The 22,236-nt window shown below is 37.7% G+C and overlaps 1 protein-coding gene across 1 annotated transcript; it reads right to left on the bottom strand.

The window, feature by feature from the left end:
* Positions 1-1,881: 1,881 nt before the first annotated feature.
* LOC104594899 (protein SMAX1-LIKE 6-like) lies at positions 1,882-9,827 on the bottom strand. The gene is made up of 3 exons (XM_010255445.3): positions 8,310-9,827; positions 5,197-5,443; positions 1,882-4,003 (listed from the first exon to the last, which is right to left on the bottom strand). The coding sequence occupies exons 1-3, from the start codon at positions 9,506-9,508 to the stop codon at positions 2,078-2,080; spliced, it is 3,372 nt and encodes a 1,123-aa protein (XP_010253747.2). The 5' UTR covers positions 9,509-9,827; the 3' UTR covers positions 1,882-2,077.
* Positions 9,828-22,236: the final 12,409 nt, after the last annotated feature.

The following is a 22,236-nucleotide window of genomic DNA, read 5'->3' as shown; positions in this document are numbered from 1 at the left end:
ACCACTGAATATATTAGGGTAAGGGACTTAAACATATCCAAATTTTCAAAAATTGACTTAAAAGATACCCTAAAGTTATGTTTGATTTGAAGGAAAAGGTAGGGAAAGGCAAAAAAACCTATACAAGATTTGTAAAGGTTTTCTTGACTTTCCCTTCCTTTTCCTACCTTTTCCTTCAAACCAAAAACAGCCTAAGGTCTTAAAATAGACGTAAATATATCATATGGGTTAACTCCACTAGACTTAAACATATCCCCCATCGGTAAACTTTGTTTTAGGTGGTTGCCAAGGCATATTAAACTAAATATCAAGTGGGTTAGCAGAGTTGTGACCTTTGAGAGGGGCCAACAATTCAAGTGGAAAAGCTTTTTTCACCGTTTTTTTTAATCCATGTTCTGTCTGCAAATAGATCACTAAGAAGTTGCCCACTGATACGAATTTATTGGTTGGTTCTGTAGATGCACCCATAATCTTATTAATCGATCGGTTTTGGATTGGATCCGATTTGATCCAAACTTTATCAAATCGAATTTGGATGATCCATTCTAATTATTGGATTGGACCAATCCAAAATAAATTAGTCCATATTCTTATTGGTCTGAAAGTGGTTTTATGAAAGCACTTTTATAAAAGCATTTTTATAGAAGTACTTTTACATGAAAGCATTTTAATGAAAGCATTTTTATAAAAACACTTTTACATAAGTACTTTTATAAATACACTTTTATGGAAGTACTTTTATACTTTTGCAAAAGTACTTTTTACGAAAGTGCTTTTATAAAAACACTTCTATGGAAGTAGTTTTATAAAGCACTTTTATGAAAGTACTTTCATTAGAGCGCAAAATACTTTTACGAAAGAACTTTTACAAAAGTGCTTTTTCAATGCCAAAATGGTATATTTTTTGTAATTTTTAGATTTTCTTCATTTTAATATATTTTTGTAATTTTTTATATGTTTTATTTTTTTATATAATTTTTGATATTTCATTCAGTTTGAATTGGGTGCAATCCAGTCCATTTACATTTTAATGGTTTGTATTAGATTTGTATTGGATTGGGTCCAGTCTATTTGTAAGTGGACTGGATCGGATTGGACCAAATTCAGTCCAATCGACACCTCTACACCCATATATCAGCTCTGCCATTGATTTGGTGGAAACAATTCGTTGGTTATGTCAGTCTGGGATACCCTTCTGCTTTCACTGCCATCCTATTTGGGCAGAATCATAAAGCCATCTTACAGTCTCCAAAACCAAAACTATTTGTTCTGAGCACCAGGGTTGGATTTACAAGGATGAAACAATTAGAGAACAAGGTCAAATCTGCATGAAAACTCATTTGATTGAAAGAGTGACACTCAAATAATCAATCTGGTTCTAGAATTCATAGGATCGTTGTAGTGGTTGCAGCAGCCTGACCATGATTTAAAGCTGGCAGGATACAGCCTACCCATGCTTTAAAGTTGGCAGGAAGAAATGAAATACATTATGTTAGTAAGCCCATTACCAAGAAGACTAATGACTTGGCTCTCGAAGACAAGCTCATCAGCATGGTTTCTGGGTGACAATATCTTGGTTGGAACTTGGAAGCATCTTCTTTTCACTTTGATTTGCCAATCGTCAGTTGTATTTTAATCTATTTTGTAATGTTTCAAGTATCCTCAGACTCAAGTCTCCTGGGGAGAATCGCTGGTTTTTCCTCTTTTGGTTTAGCAAGTAAAATCGGACTAATGAATTTGTTTAAGAAAAATGAAAGGGTAAAAAAGTAACAAGAATGTTTAAGTCCATTTTAAAATGTCAGGGCATCTTTAAGTCAATTTTTGAAATCTGAGGGTATGTTTTAAGTCTTTTACCTAATATATTACTATACCCGTCAAAAGTGAGAGAGAATTGACAACATTTGGTTAAGACTTAAGAGATGAACTACGAGCAATCGTACATCTTTAACTGCAATTGATACAATAGACAAACATGGCCTGAAAAAACCCAATAAAACCATGGGATCAACAGACCTGATAGACATGTAGATGCTAGAAGCTACATTATACATCTAATTACAGAAGCATTTTAGACATTTTATTTCAGAATTATTCGTGAAGGAAGGCGGATACTAAGTCCTTGCTCCTCCATGAAGACATTCTCACAATGTACAAGCTTAAGAACAGACCGAGCTGAGAAGCTATATCTTTGCTGGGCCTCGGCAAAACACCTTCCCAGGACCTGGTCCACCCAATCCTCTGCTGCTCTTGTCTTGTCTGATAACCAAGCAGCTGCAAGTATCTGCTCCATGACTTCTGCATCAATCTCCAGCAGACTATTGGATCCAATCACTTTTCTGAAACTCTCACTGATCTCTTTCAATATTTTGTCTGCAAGAGCATCAAAATCAAATGGCTTGAACATGACTGTTTCATCAACTTGGTCAAGAAAATCTTCCAACCAGGCTTCTGAGTTTTCTGATATAGAGTCACTGTCACAGCTTCCATAATCTGGGTCATTTCCTTCCATCTCTTCTACAGGAAGATTCAAATCCAAACATGCACCTGGCACTTTGTGGATTCGTTTGGCCATGCCTAAAGTCCTACACTGCTCTGTAGAGTCACCAGTTTTGCTCAGTTTGCGCTTATTCACAATTGATGGGCCAGAACAACTTTTTCTTGATGTAACCAACACATTTGAATTATTTTTTGTTGCAGTATCCCCGGGAGCATATCCAATCAGTAACTGCATTTGCATGCTTTGAGCTCCTAGAATTCTTTCCTCTGAGAACTTAACAGAATCCTTCCCAGAAAAGAAGCTCTTATTATCCTTTATAATTCTTGATGTTATCACAAAGATTGAATTATTGATGCCAATTTCTCTTCCATGTGAATCTGAAAACTTACCAGTCCTAATAGCCTGCGACAAGCTATTCTGGACCAAAAAATCAGCCTTATCTACATTTTCAAGGAAGACAACTGACAAGGGTTTCTTGCTTAGCTCCCCTGCAATATAATCAGTCGCTGTCTTCCCCCTGAACTTTGCATCATAGCCATTCATCTCCTGGTGATCATATACAATTCCTGAATGGACGGTCCCATCTTGTGAACTTAAATCTATGGAAATCAGGTTCTCCTTGCTCCCAAATATCATTTCTGCAAGGGCTAATGCTATTCTCTTCTTTGCAACTCTGTCTAGTCCAAGGAAACTGAACCATATATCTCCTTTCAAGCCGGTGCCACGGCGCCTTCCACTTTCTGTTCTACAGCGGGTTATAGTTTGACTGATAGCACATATAGCTTCATCTTGCCTACCAACCCTTTCAGTGAGACTTCTCCACAAATTCTTGAAATCTCTTGGATCAAACTGCACACTCGAATCAGGAGCAGTGCAAAATGAAGATCGTGCAGGAGAGATTAAAACATTCCCATTGACTGCATCAAGCTCAGCAGGAAGGCAACTAGAGCCATTCTGCAGACACTCATTAGCTCTGGATATTGGTTTCTTTCTCTCCTGATTAGATGCATAAAGTGTTCCTAATCCTAAATCTGTTGTCACAGAAGTTACAGAGGAAGGCGATTCATTATCATCAGGCAAGTCCCAATTCAATGAGGGGCATGGAGCAGACCTGAGGTCCTCTGTGCGGATGCATACGTCTTTTGAATGTGCAACCTGTAGTTTGGATAGAAGACTCTCACTCTTAGCTTCAGAAACTGACATATTTGGTATGTTCAGTTGTGGTTGAGGAACTCTTTGCAAGTTCATGGAAATGGAAGGAAAAACATTTTCACCTCCATTTTCACTCTGAGATGCAATTGTACTGTTACTGTTGTGATTCCCAGGTCTTTCTTTACCATCCAAGACAAACGGAAAGCTCACAATGCTTGTAAGAGACTGGGATCCAACTTGATATGAATCAGCTTTGGGCATTACATGACTCTGGTGAAGACGCTGGCAAATATCATTCCATTTCCTTCGCAGACCCATCATTTTAGCATTCAATACTGTTCCATCATCTTTGGCCTGCACTGAAAATATGGAACATGGTTTTTACATAAATTCATAAACTCGTCTGTGCAGATTGTGTATGTAGAATGGAAATTTGTAGTGAAACATTGCCAAAATGGTACGGGTAAAATAAATTCCTTAAATCTGCAACAGCAAGAAAAATAATTCTGATTGTGTAAATGGGAAAAACCCAAGGCAACAATTTAGTGAAGCATTTTTTGGAGAGACTAGATAGGTCCTGCATGTGCAAGCTATGTGCATGCAAAGTTTAAAGGAGAAATGATTACAAACTATTGAAGATTCAGGAGGTATTAAAGGGGAATCTATTTGGCAAAAGAGCAGTTGTTTGCTGATGACATGGTATTAACTGATGGAGCTAACAAAGGGTTAAATGCAAAATTAGGTTTATGGACAAATACCTCATAAACAAGAGGTTTTAAAATAAGTAGGACTAAAACAGAATATATGCAATGTGGATTTAATAATAATGTGAGTGCAAGTCAAGGTACACTTAGGATTGGAGACCAAGAGATAACTCAATGTGGAGGGATGCATTTGGAATCTTGTGTGATAGGTGAATTCCACTTGGGCTAAAAAGGAAAATTTTGTGTAACAGTTGTAAGGCCACAATGTTGCATGGAGTAGACTGTTGGGCAGTCAAAAGACATGTCTAAAAAGTGGCTATGGCAGAAATGTGAATGTTGACATGGATGAGTGTAAAAACCAGAAAGGACAGGGTTAGGAATGAACTCATTGAAAGGAACCTAGGATTAGTTCCATTAGGTGATAAAAGTAAAGTAGACTAAGGGGCTGTTTGATAACAGCTGAAGTGGTTGAACTGAAAAACTTATTGCTTTGTCTTTTAGTGAATGAGATATTAAGGAGGTCAGGGGCTCCTTAATGGCTGAAGCTGAAGTTCAGTAGGTTACTATACCTGTGAAATATTTTACTTTTAATTATTTTATCTACTGAAAGACAAAGCAACAAGTCATTCAATTCAGCAAATTCACCTGTTAGGGCAAGATTTTATGGAAAAGAAATCTCAGGGAAGAACTAGTCATCATGACATCCTGGTATAGCATTAAGTCATTGGTGGACCATCATAGTCCAGAGTCTCCAAACTGGAACCTAAGTTTTCACCTATAATAGTATAATTATTGATAAAAGTCACACAGAGAGCTAATGCAAACTCCAATGGAGATACGAACCTTTACAACATCCAATCCCTTGCTTGTGCTGAGTTCAGGTGCCTGCAGCCAGGAAGGCAAATTTGATTGGTATTGATCTGCAACTGAAATAGTGTTTCCCCCCTTCAGAAGAGAAGATACTTCTTGTTCATACTTCACATTGCATAAGTGACAACAGGACATGGATTCACTTGTGCTGCTTAATGGGCCCTTCAGATCAGATGATGATGGAAAAAATCCACCAAATGGAACAAATGACTCCATCAAACTGTAAGATAGCATAATCATGGAACTGTGAGATCTAATTGACAGTGATAGTCAGAAGGCAAAGTAAAGATGGAGATGGGTGCCAAGAAACTCTATCATAGAGAGTGTAAACATTAAAAAATGAAATTATATTCAATGGTACGATGCAAATAATTAACATAGGAAACAAGTGATAGTTAACAAAATTGCTGGCTGGAAGACTTACACCAACCTAGTGTATCTTCAATCTATAACCTGATAGAGATAATTGGCTGCACAGCAAATAACAGAGGCTCCCTGAATAGTACTCTCAATGGTCAAGAGAAAAACTAGCAAGGAAAAATCAACCAATGTGGATCTTATCATCATACAATGATTCTGTGCTTGATTCACATAATTTTTTTGATCAGTTGTTGACTGACATAAATTAACCAACCATTCGTAAATCCATAAGCTTGGGGTGATAATGATATGCCTATAAGATTTCTTCCCTTTAGTGGACAATAATTCCTCTTTACATGAAACCTTAACACCCTAATCCCCTTTTGTTTGGTGATTGCTTGGTGTAATGGTAAAATCTCAGGCTGACTGTGCCTTCGAGTATGAGAGAAGCCACTTTGTGCAAGAAAATGCCAACGATTAGGTGTGTATCCAGTCCACTCCTCCTAATACCCCAGATAGCAGGGACCAACATTGGATAATGGCCTTTACTCACCACAGTTGCCTTTTTATTTCTTTGTTTCTGACACTACCTTAATCCGAATATTCTTGAATTCTCAAACAATACATTTAATACCTAAAAAATTCCCCAATCCTAAACCCTATTTTCTATGGTCTGCACTTTTCTCCTTTCAGACCTATTTACACCTAGAAAAATCTATTCTCAAGCAAAACACTTCCAAGCCAACCAAATCTACCCTATTATTTTAGGAACTCTTTATAAAAGTTTAAAAAATTGTTGCTTGGTGGTTTGACTAATGAAAGCATGAAATAGTATGTCATTTGAGATTTACAAAAGCATGAGACTATATTTTCTTCCAGACTTATTACTGTAACAATATATTGATCTTTCAGATGTGGATGGTCAAATTAAAAAAAGAAAAAATCAAAAATATTACTTCTCTTCTCCATTGCTAAACAATGGGCCCAAAACAAAGTTAGTTCTATCACATTTCTAATGATTTATCTCTGTAGCAATCACTACTAAATGTGTACTCATCTAGGAGATGAGTAAAACTGCCTTTGTTTTTTTTAAAGCAGAACCATCTTGAGATAAGGACAACTTCTAAGGCTGGCTTGTGGTTACTGAGGTGACAACACCTTGAGCACCTTCATTTCAATTTAAAATTTCAACCCTTGTAATAGTTTTGTCCAGTTCAAAGACTAGATAAGAATGACAAATCTTTCTTCAGTTAATGGAGTCTTACACCAAGGCAATACATTAGTTTTGAAAACTATATTATGTTTCAACATCATCTTTGTTTTTCAAATAAAAACTGCAACTTTGACCATTTGATAAGGTCTCCTTTGTGGCAATTCTATACCAGCATAGCACTGATTGAAAGAAGACCTAAACTCTCACTGTCATTCTATCATGTTATGCCTTGTTTCTTTATTATATACCAATCAACCATATCCTATCATAACTACTTGAAGCAAGTACTGTGCATATAACAAAATAAAGGCATATATGATGTTATTTAAATATTAAGATATAAAGACAAGGAAAGAAAACTTAGAAATAACAATGTAGTTGACTAGATCAACTAGGAAGACTAATAGTTGGTCAACCTAGACAATCTAGTGAAGGCTTAGTCACCTAGGTGACCACATCATAAGTACTGACCAACTAGTTAGTGATGGACTTAATATGGTCCTCTCAACATGATAAAGTTGCTTCCTATTATTTTTTTTTATATGTATCCTACATAACCCCAACAGAGATTTGGGCTTGAAATCATAGAAGTTGGAACATGATCATTCCATTTTCTCAATATATATTTTTTTTGTCAGATAGAACACATAGAAGTATAGTTTATAATATTTCTTTAGAAAACTGTATCTCCAAGTCCTGTACATGATTTTTCTCCAACCTTAATGTGACATGAGGGTTTCAAATTTCTCCTGATGTTTCCTTAACTCTCATCTGTCTCACCAAAATCAATTAACAACCATCATGAGACATTGAAAACACACCTGAGTGCCTGACCACATTTTTACAGGAAAATTGATGTGTTGATTATAGCTGTTGAATTGGAAACTTAATTGGCCTAGAAGCCCCCCCTAGGTGGAACCAAATGGAAGGTAGAACCATATCTGCAGAACCAAGCACACCTATAAGATCAATATCCTCTTCCTTCCCTGCCAAATTACTTCCTAGACTTTCCATAGAAAGGTCTTGCCTTTTCAGCACGATGTGTAACCAAGGAGAAAAATTCACTGCAAACAATTTACCTAGATTTTCCATAGAAAGGTCTTGCCTTTTCAGCAAGACGTGTAACCAAGGACAAAGATCCACTGCAGGCACGTTATAAAGCTTCATCTAGATAATGGAGTGAAGGGTTATTACTTATTAGCACACTGATGCAATCACAGCTTAACTAATAGGAATAAACAGGTGCAATCAAACAATAGCAGACTCTCGGTTTCAGAACTAAAGTATACCTGCAAGATACTAAATTCTAAGATGACTACCTTTTCCGTATTACATTAAAATAAGTCGTATTTATGTAGATCTCATGTTTCACAAGTGATAGCTTAATAAGATAAATGAAAATGACTGATCCATACAATATTAGTAACTAAAAGTCTGATATACATGAGTTATACATAGATAAGTTTGAAACAGCTATACAAAAGAGAGGCAGAATGCAAGGTAGGCTACCCACCTGTGGGGTCGGGGGAAGAATCCTCCGACGGAGGGTCTAAGAGAAGTGATGGGTAGAAGCTGCAGATCCCAGTCTTTCTCTATAGAAGGGAGCTTTGTTAGGAACTTCAGGTATGTCTCGTAACTCGCTGCTGCTCCCATCAACCACAATTTCTCGCGGTGAAGTTCCAATAAGCTCGTCAATTGTGAAACCACACGACTCACAGCATCCACCGAGTCATCAACAACGAATGACTTCAAGTCTCCGAAGTTAACGACCACACCGCACCCAGAAGAACTATCAGCTGTTCGACCCACCTCCTCAAACCTCAATTCGAGCGACCCCTCATTCCCATTCTCCGTAATAAACCTTGAGACCTCCTTCTCGATACAGATTATGCTCAGACCAGATATTTCTACGGGCAAAACTCCTCCTTTCCTTCTTTCTACACATTCTGTAAAACTGTGCAGAGCATCGTTTGCGCAGACCCCGACAAGCAACGGATTCCTACTCTTCTTCCTCGCAAGAACCTCCCCAATTCTCTTACTGTTCTCATCTCCATCCGCATAGCCAGGAAACCCCGAGAACCCCGAGAAAGGAAAACTGAAACTCCGTCGACCGGACTCAGAATCACCCCCAGTTAAATTACACAAGAAAAGAGGAGGGCACCGGGATCGAGAATATCGAACGAGAGGCGGAGGTGGGCGAACAATCGCAAGCTTAATATCACAGCTACGGAAACCGGCTTCCCCGAAAACCCTACTGACAACCGGGTCATCAAGAATCGATAATATCAACTGCTGAAGCTCAACCTTGATGCAGGAGAGCGGTGACTGCTGCTGCTGCTGCTGCTGCTGCTGATGCAAATGAAAACTCTCAGGGTGCCTCCTCTGGTTCGCTTGAGAGCGTCTAATGGCGGCCATAAGAGAGTTGGATACGGGAGGCTCGTCTAAAGCTTGGGAGGAAGGAAGACGATCGAGTGCAACGCCGAAGCATAGCTCGAGAGCTCTGAACTGAAGGCGAGGCGAGTAAACTGAACTGCGAACACGTGCGCAGGCCTCGCGCAGCACCGAAGATGGCAGCGCAAGGAAGGCGGAAACGGCATGTAGGGACGTGGTCTGTGCGTGACCGCGGCGGCGTGCAACCCCGACCGCCTCGTCGAGCGCGCGTGCAGCCTCGGCAGTTAAGCATTGCCTAGCAGCGCTAACCGGCGTCGGCATCGCCGGCGACCATAAATATAAGACTCTCAACCTCCAAGCGAATAAAAAATTCGAATGGAGTAGACTCCATCACCTTTAAATTATTTAAGTAGCGGAGAAGCATTGTTGTTGTTGTTGATGATGATGACGATGATGATGTTGCTCCGAGTGTGGGGTCCGTCTCTCAGGCCGTTGAACAAACACATGGTGAGAAACTGAGAACAGATTCTCCCGAAACCCAAAATCCCTCAATTCTCCTTTGTGGAGAGAGAGAGAGATCATTTGTATTCAGGGATGATGGGATGAGATGCCGATGCCGATGCCGTGTCCACTTAATTTTAGTGGGGGCAAAGGCAAGGCGAAGGGCAACTTTACCCCGTCACTTATTCGAACAATCTTTTGGAGAGAAGGACAGGTGGAGAGAGAGAGAACGGAAAGATAAAGAAAGGAGAGGGAAGACGTCGTTTCAATCGCTCAAAGGAAAAAGATTGCATGTGATAAGGTGGAAGGAAGAATAACCCTCCCACCCACCACCACACACATATCCCTCATCATCACCATTTTGGAATAATATTATGAAATGAAAGCACCAGATCATCCCTCCTCTACGTGGCCCCACCACCGAAACCCCACTTTTGTAGAAGTAAAAAAGGTGTTCGATTGATGCGTTTTTGTTGCCATCCCTTTTTGTCGAATTTGGCAAAATTCTTTTTCTTTTTCATGAAATGCCCACCATGTCCCCCACACATGTTGTGGAGATAAGAGCATAGGGGCATATTGGTCATTAAATTAAATCGGATAGTAACTTAGTTAGGTTTAGGTATGTAATGTGCATTATCCGTCTCCGTACCGCTTACGGGTATAGCCCAATTAAAAGAGAGCTTTCCCCTAAATTCATGACCATGATGAAGAGCTGTGGAGTGTGTGTGGCCTGTGTGTGTATGTGTATTCCCCCCCCCCTCCCCCTCCATGGAGAGGCCACTTTCTCACGTCGCTTTCATCTCGTCTCTTATGGCGCTCAAGGGCCAAGGACATATCCCCCCCCCAAAAGCTCTTTACTCGTGACAGCTTATTTGGATTTATGCGTACAGAACCTCAATATTCGATTTATATTCAATTCTCTCCACCCTTTCTGGTCTCTCTCCGTCTGCCTCTGCCTGCCCTCAAATTCATGATTAATAATGAAAGCAAAAGTCTTTCAGTCCACTCGCCCAGATGCTCATGTACCCGTCCAGGATCCAGGATCCTATCTGGTCACTCCTCTTTTTCACCCATTCTTTAACATGATCATGGTGTCGTTTGACCAGATTGGCCCACTTATTTGACGGTATGCAAAGTGATCATAAAGGGTATTTTGGTAAAAGATGGTAGCCAGCAAAATTACTCCCCTCCCCTGGAAAAAGGATGGGAAGAAGAGGAAGGTTAACTCGTATCCGTGGACCGTAGTCCTAAGCAGCAGTGCAGCACCCACGACCAACCGACCGCGTCCTTTTCTTGCCATATGGCTTATAGCTATTTGAATTGTCAGCTGTGTATGGGCCATGGCGAGCTCATGACATGCCTTCTTCGCCTTTGGGTGGGCCGGGCTGACCTTGAATGAGTCAGTGTTGTCAGACCTGGACTGGAATGGACCGGATGCTGGATCCTGAACCGGATTTGATGTTAAATATATTATATATTTAAAAGGAGAATGATTTAATTTTACCAGTTACGACCTGAGAGATTGAACCAGACCAATCACCATGACGGTCTTACTAGTAATAACCGGTCCGAGTTCGACAGCACAGAAATAAATTATGGAGAGGCATCAAATACAGTTCAGGACAGACCCAACACCCAAGGCAGCCGCCCCCAGTAAAGGTGGTACAGGGAATGGGGGCCCATAGGCATGGGCCTTTCGTACTTGTCAGGTGATGCTAACGGATTGGGACCCATCGCTTAAGCCTAAACCATCGTGGTCATGCGATTTTTAACCACTTGATTTTATGTATTATTTTATTTTTTTTCTTTTCGATGAGCTTCAAATGATTTTGTCAAGCAGGTGTCATCTATTGGGCAGAATGGATTCATTGTTGGGTCTCAATCATCTAAAATCATGGATGTATGAACTATTCTTGGGCAACGCAGGCTGTTCAACAAGACTGCGGCCCAGTAGGCCTAGATGATGGCTTTGCTTAATGGGTAGGTTAGGTAGACGTGTAATTTTTTGTTGGACAAAAGATAGCTAGCTCCACAATCTTCAAGATGTTCAGATCATTTGGTAGCCCACTAACTTTTAATATCTTCAATTTTGGGGCTCACACGGTTTACTAATTACTACTCGGCTTTCAACTTAGTGCCCGTTTGGAAGGGTAAAAAGCAGCAGCTTTTGGCTTGGCTTTCTTAGATGGGACATCTTATAAGCTATATTTGGTGAAAAATCTGGAGAGCACAAATCTGGTGAAAAATCTAGAAATCATAAATCGGCAGTCATTTGAAGGTTATCCATTTCAACTTTTTGATGAAAAGTTTATTTGGATCGCTCCAAACTTCAAAACAGTTGAATCAGCTGAATTCAATCTCTGGCTCAGCCCTTCTAAAGGAGAAAACTTCGGATGTTTGGAAAAGAACAGATTGGACCGTTTGGGAACTTTTGGTACATGACACGTGACCTTATCTATTTGCTTGTTTATCTTTTCAACTAGTCAGTGTGTATGTGATAATTATTTATGATAAATAATATGATTCATTTTTTTTTTTATTTTTATATTTAAAAATTATTTTTATTTGTCATATTTATTTTTATTTAATATAATGAATATGCGATGTTAGAGATGTGACTAAATGTTTTATACACCTTTTATTTTATGTTTTACTGCATTTTGTTTTCAATTTTTAGTATCTTTTAATTATAACATATAGGATTGATACATTTGACTCATAATGTTGAATTGTTGACTCTCCACCAAATAGGAAAACAACCTCATGTTTTTAGTTGATTTTAAATTTGTATTTCGTTCTTATCATCAACAAAAATAATTATCTTTATTATACTTATTTTTCTTTGATACGGTTTCTTTATATTTACTACCCTAAATATAAAACTTAATGAAAAATAATTGAATGAGGAAAAATGTAATAGTTCAAATTACATTTTGTGCATTCACAATTAGAGAGAGAGACCAAATTAAAAATAAGGGCATTCTAATCAAGACTAGGATTAAATGAATGTTAATGGGCATTACTACTTAAACATAAGACTTAATTAGAAGATTTGAACGGAGAAAAAAGTGGTCCAAGTTACATTTATATTCTTATAATTAAAATAGGACCAAATTCAAAAATTAGAATATTTTAATTAAACAAGGATTTCACACTACCATTCACACTTATAATAATGGTATAGATAAATTATAATAATATGGATTGCAGTCACTATTTTACCCTCACAGCATCTGTTAAGTGGGTTGTCTACTATCCTATCACAAAACCCCACTTCCCATGTTGGAGCATCTTAAGAGATACTGACGGGAGTGGGTTGAACCCCTCTTCTTTTCTCCTTTCTCTTCAGTCTATACCTTCTAATCCACCGGCGCTGATCTTCAAGCTCCACCCCTAGTGCCTCTCTCTCACTCTCTCTACGTTGAAATTTTGAGAATTTTGTTTTTTCTTGAAGTGGGAAAAGAGACCAATTTAAAAAACTTGGAAGAGCAATGACCCATATCTATGTGAAAGATGAAACTATCGATGAGGCATTGGCATTTTATTGGTACACTTATGGGTTTTCTCACCTTGATTTGCTCGATTCTCTTTTCTTAAATTAGTAGATTTTGTTCGTTCTCCCATTCTTTGCTGAGTTACCATTTGTGTACCACATGCATTTGAAATATCTTTCATATTTATCATTGAAAAATATTTTCAATACACGATTGAGATATATTATGAGACACACGTGAGGGTGCCATTGTAATCTCTTCTTTGGCTCATTACTCATTTTTTCGTAGAGGTTAAGTAGCATTTTAGTCTCTTTTATGTGAGGAGGAGGATTGAGAAACTTGGAAAAAAGCTGGTATTATACGGATCTTTTTGATCCTCCTAATCCATGCGGATAACAGGTGGTGAATGTTAGGGTGACCAGATGAATAAAAAAAGATAAATTGAATGCATTGTCTCCGACTCTAATCTGTTCCCACCAAAATATGTGGAACATAAACTTAAAGTGAAACCGCACATCTTAAACACTGTGGGGTCTCAGTCTTATGATGGGTCCCAGTAGCATGGTGAGTATGCGGTGTCAGATCATGTTGGGGACGGGATTTGTTGAGAGCAGAATCCAACTCATTGTCTCCTGTCAGTCGACTCAGTCCCCATTAACAGGATTCAAGCATGAGAAGGGCCCTTTCCCTGTAAAACTTACGTGGGTTATTGTGATTGGGTACAAGCCCGCTTAACAGCTTCCATCGTTTAACTAATCCGGACTCATGCCAACGTGTCATGCACATGAAGCTCAAAAACAGCGAAGGCTGTGTTTTCTCCCAACGGGCCCAAGCCAAGAAAGTAGATACAAAACAACCACTTGTGACGTACATGGAAGATAAATGAATAGCCACGTGGCCATGTTTTGGAGGGTTGTGAAGGTTGCTTTGTAATTTATACACTAGGGTCTGCAGTGCGGAAAACTGGTCCCCATAACCATAGTAACTGTCAAAGCTTAGCAAGGACGTCTGGGAAATTAAGCATACCCTAGAAATCAAACGAAAAAACGATTAAAATATAGTATCTACAAAGATTTGGGTTTGGAATCTTGCTTTCTATCAACCATTTTTTATGCTTAAAATGGAATTCATTCTCCTACCAAAAGTTATTCATCTCCTCTTTTAAGCGATCCAAATTATACACCTGTCAACTTGGACCCCGTCCCTGACCAATGCTGAACAGTAAAAGAAGAACCATTTCAGATTACTGAGGTGCCCCATCAATCTAAAAAAGTGAGAGAAGATAGATATTGGATAGAGATGGATCTACTGTGAATTGTGATTACGCTTTCTCTATATAAATATTTTATAAACTAGAGAAGATCGATTAAACTTGAAACCCAAGCATATGTTGCATATACAAGAGAAGAGAATAGCTTTGAGAACTGGCATCTTCAGAATGAGAAAAGTAGGAACAACTGAGGAAGTAGATCATTGGGGACCAATCAACTCCACTCTGAACTCTGGAGTCTATATTCTCTAATGGCAAGAGGAAAAGCAGATAAAAGAAAGAAAGAGAGAAGCAGGTGGTGAAGTTCCCTATGTGGATGGTATGTGTGTGTATGCCACTTGTGAATTTGAGTGGCAGTGAACATATTCAACCATCCACTCGCTTTTGGAGTTGAAAAAGTAAAAGAAAGAAAAAGCTTCATTTCATTCGATGGCCAAACAAACTTTTAGTATAAAGCTGCTTCTGATTGATATCTCTCTTTTCTGTCTCCATCATGTTTTTCTTCGCCCTTGGTGCTTCGCCCAAAGATGACATGCCCTCGTTTTCAATTCTTTTTTATTCATTTATTATTATTTCTGGGTGATAATAGTCAAAACCACATTTATTCCCATTCTCTTTCGATTCAATTTTTTTTTGAATTTTTCCCTTTTTTCCTTTTCGTCTTCTCTTTCTAATAATTCAGCAATCTTGGAGTCTACTCTACCCTATTCTACTCTACTCTATTCTACTCTACTCTACGATCTACTCTACTCCATTCCATTAGACACTGATTATCAGGAGTCAAGAAAACGGGTCAATCACAATTGTCGCTGGATTGTCCGTCATTCCTTTCGTATAAGCATCTTCTCAAAGCCATCATGTCAAACAGACAAACAGTAAGAGTGGGGCTCAGATTTCTGGGGTGGACTGAACTATAAAAACCTCTATTATTATTCCTTGATCCGATCCGGAACCCAGAACCCAGTTTATTCTATATTTTTAAACAATCCGATCTCAAAACGGATCTGGGTAACAATTCAGCAATATACAAATAAAAAAAGAAAATAATTTGCAAAACAGATCTGGGTAACAATTTGGAAAACGGATTTGCAAATTACCAATTTAACCGGATTCAAGGTTCACAGTATCGATACCATATGCTCCATAACACCTGTTTACAGATGTTCTTAGAGAAACCCTTTTTTTAATAAAAATATATACTGATTAATATATATATATATATATATTTTGATTAAATATAAAAACCAATTAAAAAAATAAAAGAAAATGTAAAAAAAACATTACTGTTGTATCGATACTTTGAAACTTGACTCGATTCAACCCATTAATTTATTTAACATAATATAATTAAGGGTGGATTGCAGTCCACTTATCCCTATAATTAATTAAAATCGAGACCAAATCAAATATAAGAATACACTTAATAGATGGCTTAGATGCAAGACCCAAATTTTCTGTCCCCCTTTTTCCTTTTCTCTCTTTCTCCTGCTACTTCCCCTCCAAAATTTTGACAACACTCTCTATCTTTGCAATCATTGACATACCTCCCACGGCCATTTTCTCGAACTTTTAAAAATAAATGACAAGTTCTAATTTCACCGACTGACAATTTGGCCCATGATTCATAGATATATCAGTTTGACCAACCAGTTCGGATGCGGGTTGAAAACAGTAGCCAACTCAACTAAACCCATACCCGTCACCAGATGAATGTGACCCGTTTGAAAGTAATCGGATGGGTCGTTTCCATTTTTTGCAGACCTGACCAGTGACACCTCTTAGCTTTGCCCATGTGGGAAGTGTATGTGATGCAATTTGTCGTGTAAAATAAAAGAACACAATAATGGTAATAGTAGTAGTAATAATAATTAATAATATATGGGTTTAGATGTGGTTTTGCAGATATGATTGGCGAGCAAATCAGTATTGGTGTTGCTATCCACCAAATGCTCCACCTTGGACGGCTGGTTAGCGTAGACAACAGGAGAGCGAGGGGATGAATACGAGCTGAGCTATGAGTGGGGTGGGAGCAGCGAGCGAGCACTTAGCACTACACCAGTTTTTCTTTTATCCTTATTTGCCACTTCTTTCTGGATTCTTGCTTCCCAGCTAAAAAACCTATTGGTACGTTGTCTGGTTGCCCCTACTTCAGGCTTTAGGGTCCTACAGTCCTGCATTTCAAACAAAAGGATTCAGACCCTTATTAGCTGGCCATCAAATTGTCTATGGACACATGGGGTTAAGTTACAACACCCAGCTATTTGTTTGGCCGTTCTTTCTTCCTAGTTGCTACCACATCAATACCTGTTTCTTTTGGGGTAGGGTACAACTTTTATCTTTATTTTTAGAAGGGAATGCTGTGAGTCAGTGAGAGAGAGGTAAAGACAATCAGAGCCCTCGTGGACTAAAAGGAGCACACAACCATGTAAGTATAAACAAGGGAGGGATTGTCCTTTATAGGCTAAAAGTTGTGAATAGGAACCTTTCACTCACAGGTCCATATAATTTGGAAGTTTTCATCTCATCTCAGTTTACAGAAACTATATGTCCTGAGCCATATGTAGTAGACCAATCAACCATCTCTCAGGTTAGGACGTGGCTTATTGCAATTTGGAGTGGACTGGCACTACCCATTGGACCAGGTAAATTAATTATTAATGATGTGGATCTCATCTCTTTTATCCTAAACCATGGAATTTTATTTATTAGTACTGAACAAAAAGGCAAAAGCTTTTGGTAATGAATATTTCTACACCTTCTCTTTGAAGTATATTCATAAAAATATGAAAAATTGAGAACTGATCAACCCAAATCAGTAATTCAACTAAAAAAAACTTGGTTAATTAAATTCAGATCGATTTCAGTTCAAAAACCAAAAAATCAGTTCGGTTTCAAATATGTACCCATGGTTAGATTAAACTGAACTGTGAGCATCATTACCTTGACTAGTTCTCCCTCATGTCCTTTTCTTTTCAGATTAGAAGAGTAGATGCCCCCTATTCAACCTCTGACCTAAAGAAACACTCCTTCTAGAAGACTAATTAAGGCTGTATTCCGTTTACAACAGAAATGGAAAAGTTGGGCACCAAAGGATTCCCTGTTTGCCGTGTTTCATGCCACTTTCTTTCTTTCTTTCTTTCTTTTACTTTTTTTTTGTTCTTTTTTAACGTTGATGATTTAATAGATAATTAGGAATGGTTAGTAATTTCACCTCAGAGTCAAACCGGAGAGATGGCTGGATCACAGATTGAATAGTTCATCTACTAGAAATAAAAATATTTTAAATCGATTTTTACATCGCAATAAACATATTAAAATATGTAAATGGAGCAAGTTTGAGCAAGTCTAATAACATTTGTGTTGCATTGTCCACCGCAGAATTTATGCGTATTGCGTCAGGTGCAGGTGCAGTTGCTCACAATCCAAAAACAGCATAAAAGGAATATACTTAAATACTCATACCACACGTGGATTTGGAATCTGCAAAGTAGCAGCTGCCCACATGGTGCTAATTTTCAACATTAATTTGGAATATACTTCAGTACTCAGACCCCACCCACCTTGTTGTAATGTGGGATGTGGCATGATTTGTGTGTAGGATGGAAAGCAACAGCCGGCAGGCAAGAATCTTAAAGAATCACTATTTCCATCCATAGTTATCATGTTTTGCAAATAAATATCCCCTGCGTCACTGAAAATTCTCTTCCAAAAATATCTCTACTCAATTGGGTGCTTGGTGGGGATTTTTCTTTCTTTTTTTTAGTCACCGAAACTTTGGTTAATTTAGTCAACGGAACCCTTGATTCTAAAAAGCAAAATGTTTTCATGTATATACAATCTTCTTTTTATTGCGACATTTTCAGAAAAAAAAAAGGACTACCATTATGCTCAATGGAAAACTTCTTTAACTTTTATTTTTAGATAACCGATTTTTTTTTTTTTTTTTTGGGTTAACTCTCAAAATAATGCAGTTCATTTTCCTTTTTTTTTTGTCCCTACTAGTAAAGCGAGGATAAGGTTAGGGGAGGAGAGAGACAAATAGACAACTAGAAACAAGGAAATGAATCAATCCCTACATGCCATCACACCTGTAGCCCGGCAAGCTGGGCCGGCTTGGCTCGTTCCTTATCGGGCTGTAAGTATGAGGCCTGATTATTTTTTTTTGGGCCGGGTTTGTAATAAGTTTGGCCAAGCCTGAACCCGGCCAGATAATATTATATATAAATAAATATTATAAGGGTTGGGTTTGAGTTCAAGAATAGGCCCAATTATCGGGTCAGGTTCAGGTTCGGCCTGGACATTTTCTGTTGATGAATTCTAAAACCCAACCTGAGCTGGGTTGGGAGAGCTCTTTGACTTAAACAGGCTTTCAAAAAAAAACCACTTTTTCAAATGGGCATTTTTAAAAATACTTATTGTTTGATCACCAACTTTTTTGTTGGAATAACTTTTTACAAGGGAAAATCTATGATGCGGAAAAGATATGGTATCAAAAGAGTTTGACCAATCAAAATCCACCCATGAATTTTGATAAATAATATCTGATTGGCTATCATGTTTATGATTCTACTTGATTGGTCAAAAATATTTCAGATATTATATCTTTTCTATATCATAGTCGAACCCTTTCTTACATACATAAAAAAGCTAAATAGAGATTTTTTTATATGCTTTTTTAAATAAACTTTCTTAATGTAAAAAGTCAATTTTGAGATTTCTTTTTTTTGTTTTTTGCCAAACAATTTTTTATCTGGCTTTTGGTTTATCTAATGTGAAAAGCACAAAAGCCCAATTCGAAAGTACTCCCAAACGTGTTCGTATGGATTAGCCACTAAAAAGACGACTAATAATAAGCCAATTAGTTTAGCCACTTCAGCTGACAAAATAATGGTACAAAAAATACAGAAACATCTTTATTAATTAATTTCTATAATAATCTTTTCCCAAAATCTCAAAATAAATAAGCCAGAGTGATTATAGATTGGAATTTGTTATAGTATTTTCTATTGATACGTATGCTAACCCAAAAATGAATTTATGATGTAATAAGAAAAAAAGAAAACACATAATTAAGTATGAACACAAGCTATTTCGGCTTGGAGACCTAAACTTTGTCTGCTTTTACCTTGAGGTATGGGCTTCCTCTACAAGCTCATGGCCTTGGTAAGCTAATTAGGGAGCCTTTAGCTTTGCTTTCTCTTTGTCTTTTTGAAGGATCAACCAGACTTAAAAAAAAACTTAGAATTCATGTCATCCTGTTCCAATTCATTCCTAAGGTTCGTAACAGAAGTGGAATTTTCACATACCCACCTTTACATTTTAGCATTATTTTTATTTTTATTTCTTCCTTTTTTTTATTGAAAAGAAGAACAAGAGCATGGAAGGAAAAAAAAAAAACTATCTAGGACCACTATCTCCACCATTGTCGCTATAAGTCATCAAAACTGTTGCTACCAAATATGGAGCCGAGGGTAACAACATACTTTCTGGTGTCCGAGGCCGATGAGTCCAATCTATTGAGACAAAGAAGACGTCAAAGGCCTTGGGAGTTACCCCAGGGGCGAAGACTCTAACGGTCAAGTTAGCCAAGGGTTGTGAGGGGTCGGACCAAGCAAGTGAGGAAACTTAGAGTTTAAGTGTGTGTGTGTTTACCGCAATGTGGGAGCCCTTTTTATAGTTGGAGTTGCCTTAGAAGAGGAGTAATTGGGAGTAGTTGATAGTAGTTGATGATGGACGGCCAGGATGCATCTAGCCGATGCCACGTGTCAAGATCCGCAAGTCGGCCAGATATTCCTACATCAAAAAACATATTTCTCCGAGACCAAATTTGTTTCTCAATCTTCATAGAGCGTTCCTCACACTAACCTCACAACACTTGCAATTGCACATTGGGAATATGTTGTGATTCACAAGAAGATGTTTCAATTGTATGGCTGAAAATGGGATTTGGTGTTCATAAAATTGCTCACACCGTTCTCACAGTCCTTTTCAGTCATACCTTTGGAACATCTCTCCATGAATAAAAAGATAAAATATGTAGATATCCTCAATGCATGACTGAAAAAGGCTGTGAGAATGGTGCGAACACAATTTTGTGAGGACTGAATCCGCCCTCTCTACTGTGATGAGTGCTCTTTATGAAGCAGATCCGGATTCTCCTCTCCAGCTGCTTCTTAAATAGTGTTTGGATTAATCAAGAAAACATTGCCTGGTCGTTCTTCAATGTTTGGTTTTTCCTTAAAATTTTAAAAACATGTGTGGTAGACGCTTATGTTGACAAGAGACAAAGACATTTAAAGTAGAGTTTTTCAATAAACATTTTTTTCTTACAAGTACAATGGGATAATTCAGAAAATTAAGCTACTTTTTATTTTTCAAAGTGCCACCTCATAGGGGTATCATATTCATTATTACGAATTTAGGGGCGCTCTACAATGTGAATTGCTTTTCTTGTTGTGACTTCCAAAAACAAATTAAAATCATATTGTTTGGAACATATTATTTCTTAAAATAAAAAACATGAAAAACGTTTCCTAGCTTAGTTGCAAATTTAAGACTAAAAATAAAAAAAAAAAAATTCAAGTTTGAACATGTTTTTTATTTCAAATCATATAATATATATCTCATGAATCAAACAATATCTGCACTCCCACATTTGCTTTTGTTTTAAAAGCCAATATTTTGATGGTTTCAAATGTTTCAAAACAAATAAAACCAATTTATTATTATTTTTTTCTCTCTAACCGAAAACACAGTTCAAGATTGTGATTTTTTATTTTTTGATGGTGTAACAGTTTTAAAAACAAATGAAAACAAAAACATTACCTCCTTGATCATTTCGTAGAAAGGGGCTTAGCCAAAGCGCCAGAAAACAAAAGTTGCCCATTTTGTGCAAAAAGGCTGATGTGGTATTAACTGATGCAAAAATGCTAGATAATAGTGTAAGTACCAAATATCTACTTGGTCACAAACCTGTACCCCTTCTCCTATTATTGTATTCAAACCCTATAATGTTTATTGGTTATCAGTTTATTACCAAAACTTAAAGTTGGGTGCAGGAGAATAACACTATTAGCCATAGCCAATCCTTGTAAAATTGTCAAGTATCACATGTTTTTGAGCAAACTAAGCTAATCTTGAGTAAAGGTGAAGGTCTACAACAGTACTCCAGCGACAGCCTATCAACCCTATAAAATTGTTACTTAATTATCCCATGGTCTAAGTATAATAACATTATATTGATGTATTTTTAAGATTTATTTATTTCATGTGAATTTGCCTAACGTATTATGTGTATATTAATCTTTCACCATATCCCCATATGTATATGAAATTGTCTTTTCCGATCTATTTATGATGTCCTTGATGGTGGTTAAAATATCTTTGTCTATCAGTGAATGACAATAAGTTGTTAGGGAGGTTGTGAGCATTTAATTTCAATAGCTTAAGTCGAAGTTGTAAATGGTATGGCTCATCAGGTAGCCCATGGAGCCCCTTGCAAGGTTTCATTGAAGTGTATGCACATCCTCCTTCGCCGAAATCGGATTGGCCGAACGTTTTAATTGTAGAATCGATGATAATGTCCCACATCAGTGATAAAATATATGGGGTCCACACTGAGATGTTGAATGAGTAGGTCGCATCAGTGGTGGAGTTAGGAATTTTCTTTTCGGGGGGGTCAAGTTAAAGGAAAAAGTGAGATAGTGAGTAGAAGATGTAGGGTTTTGAGAAAAAAAAATAGACTGAGAAGCTTTGAATCTATTACAGATTTTTTTTAAAGAAAA

This window comes from Nelumbo nucifera, chromosome 2 (genome assembly GCF_055504915.1).
Source record: "Nelumbo nucifera cultivar China Antique chromosome 2, China Antique-T2T, whole genome shotgun sequence".
Classification (NCBI taxonomy): domain Eukaryota; kingdom Viridiplantae; phylum Streptophyta; class Magnoliopsida; order Proteales; family Nelumbonaceae; genus Nelumbo; species Nelumbo nucifera.
Note: the sequence above shows the minus strand (reverse complement) of the source record. Positions and strands in the feature narration are given on the sequence as shown.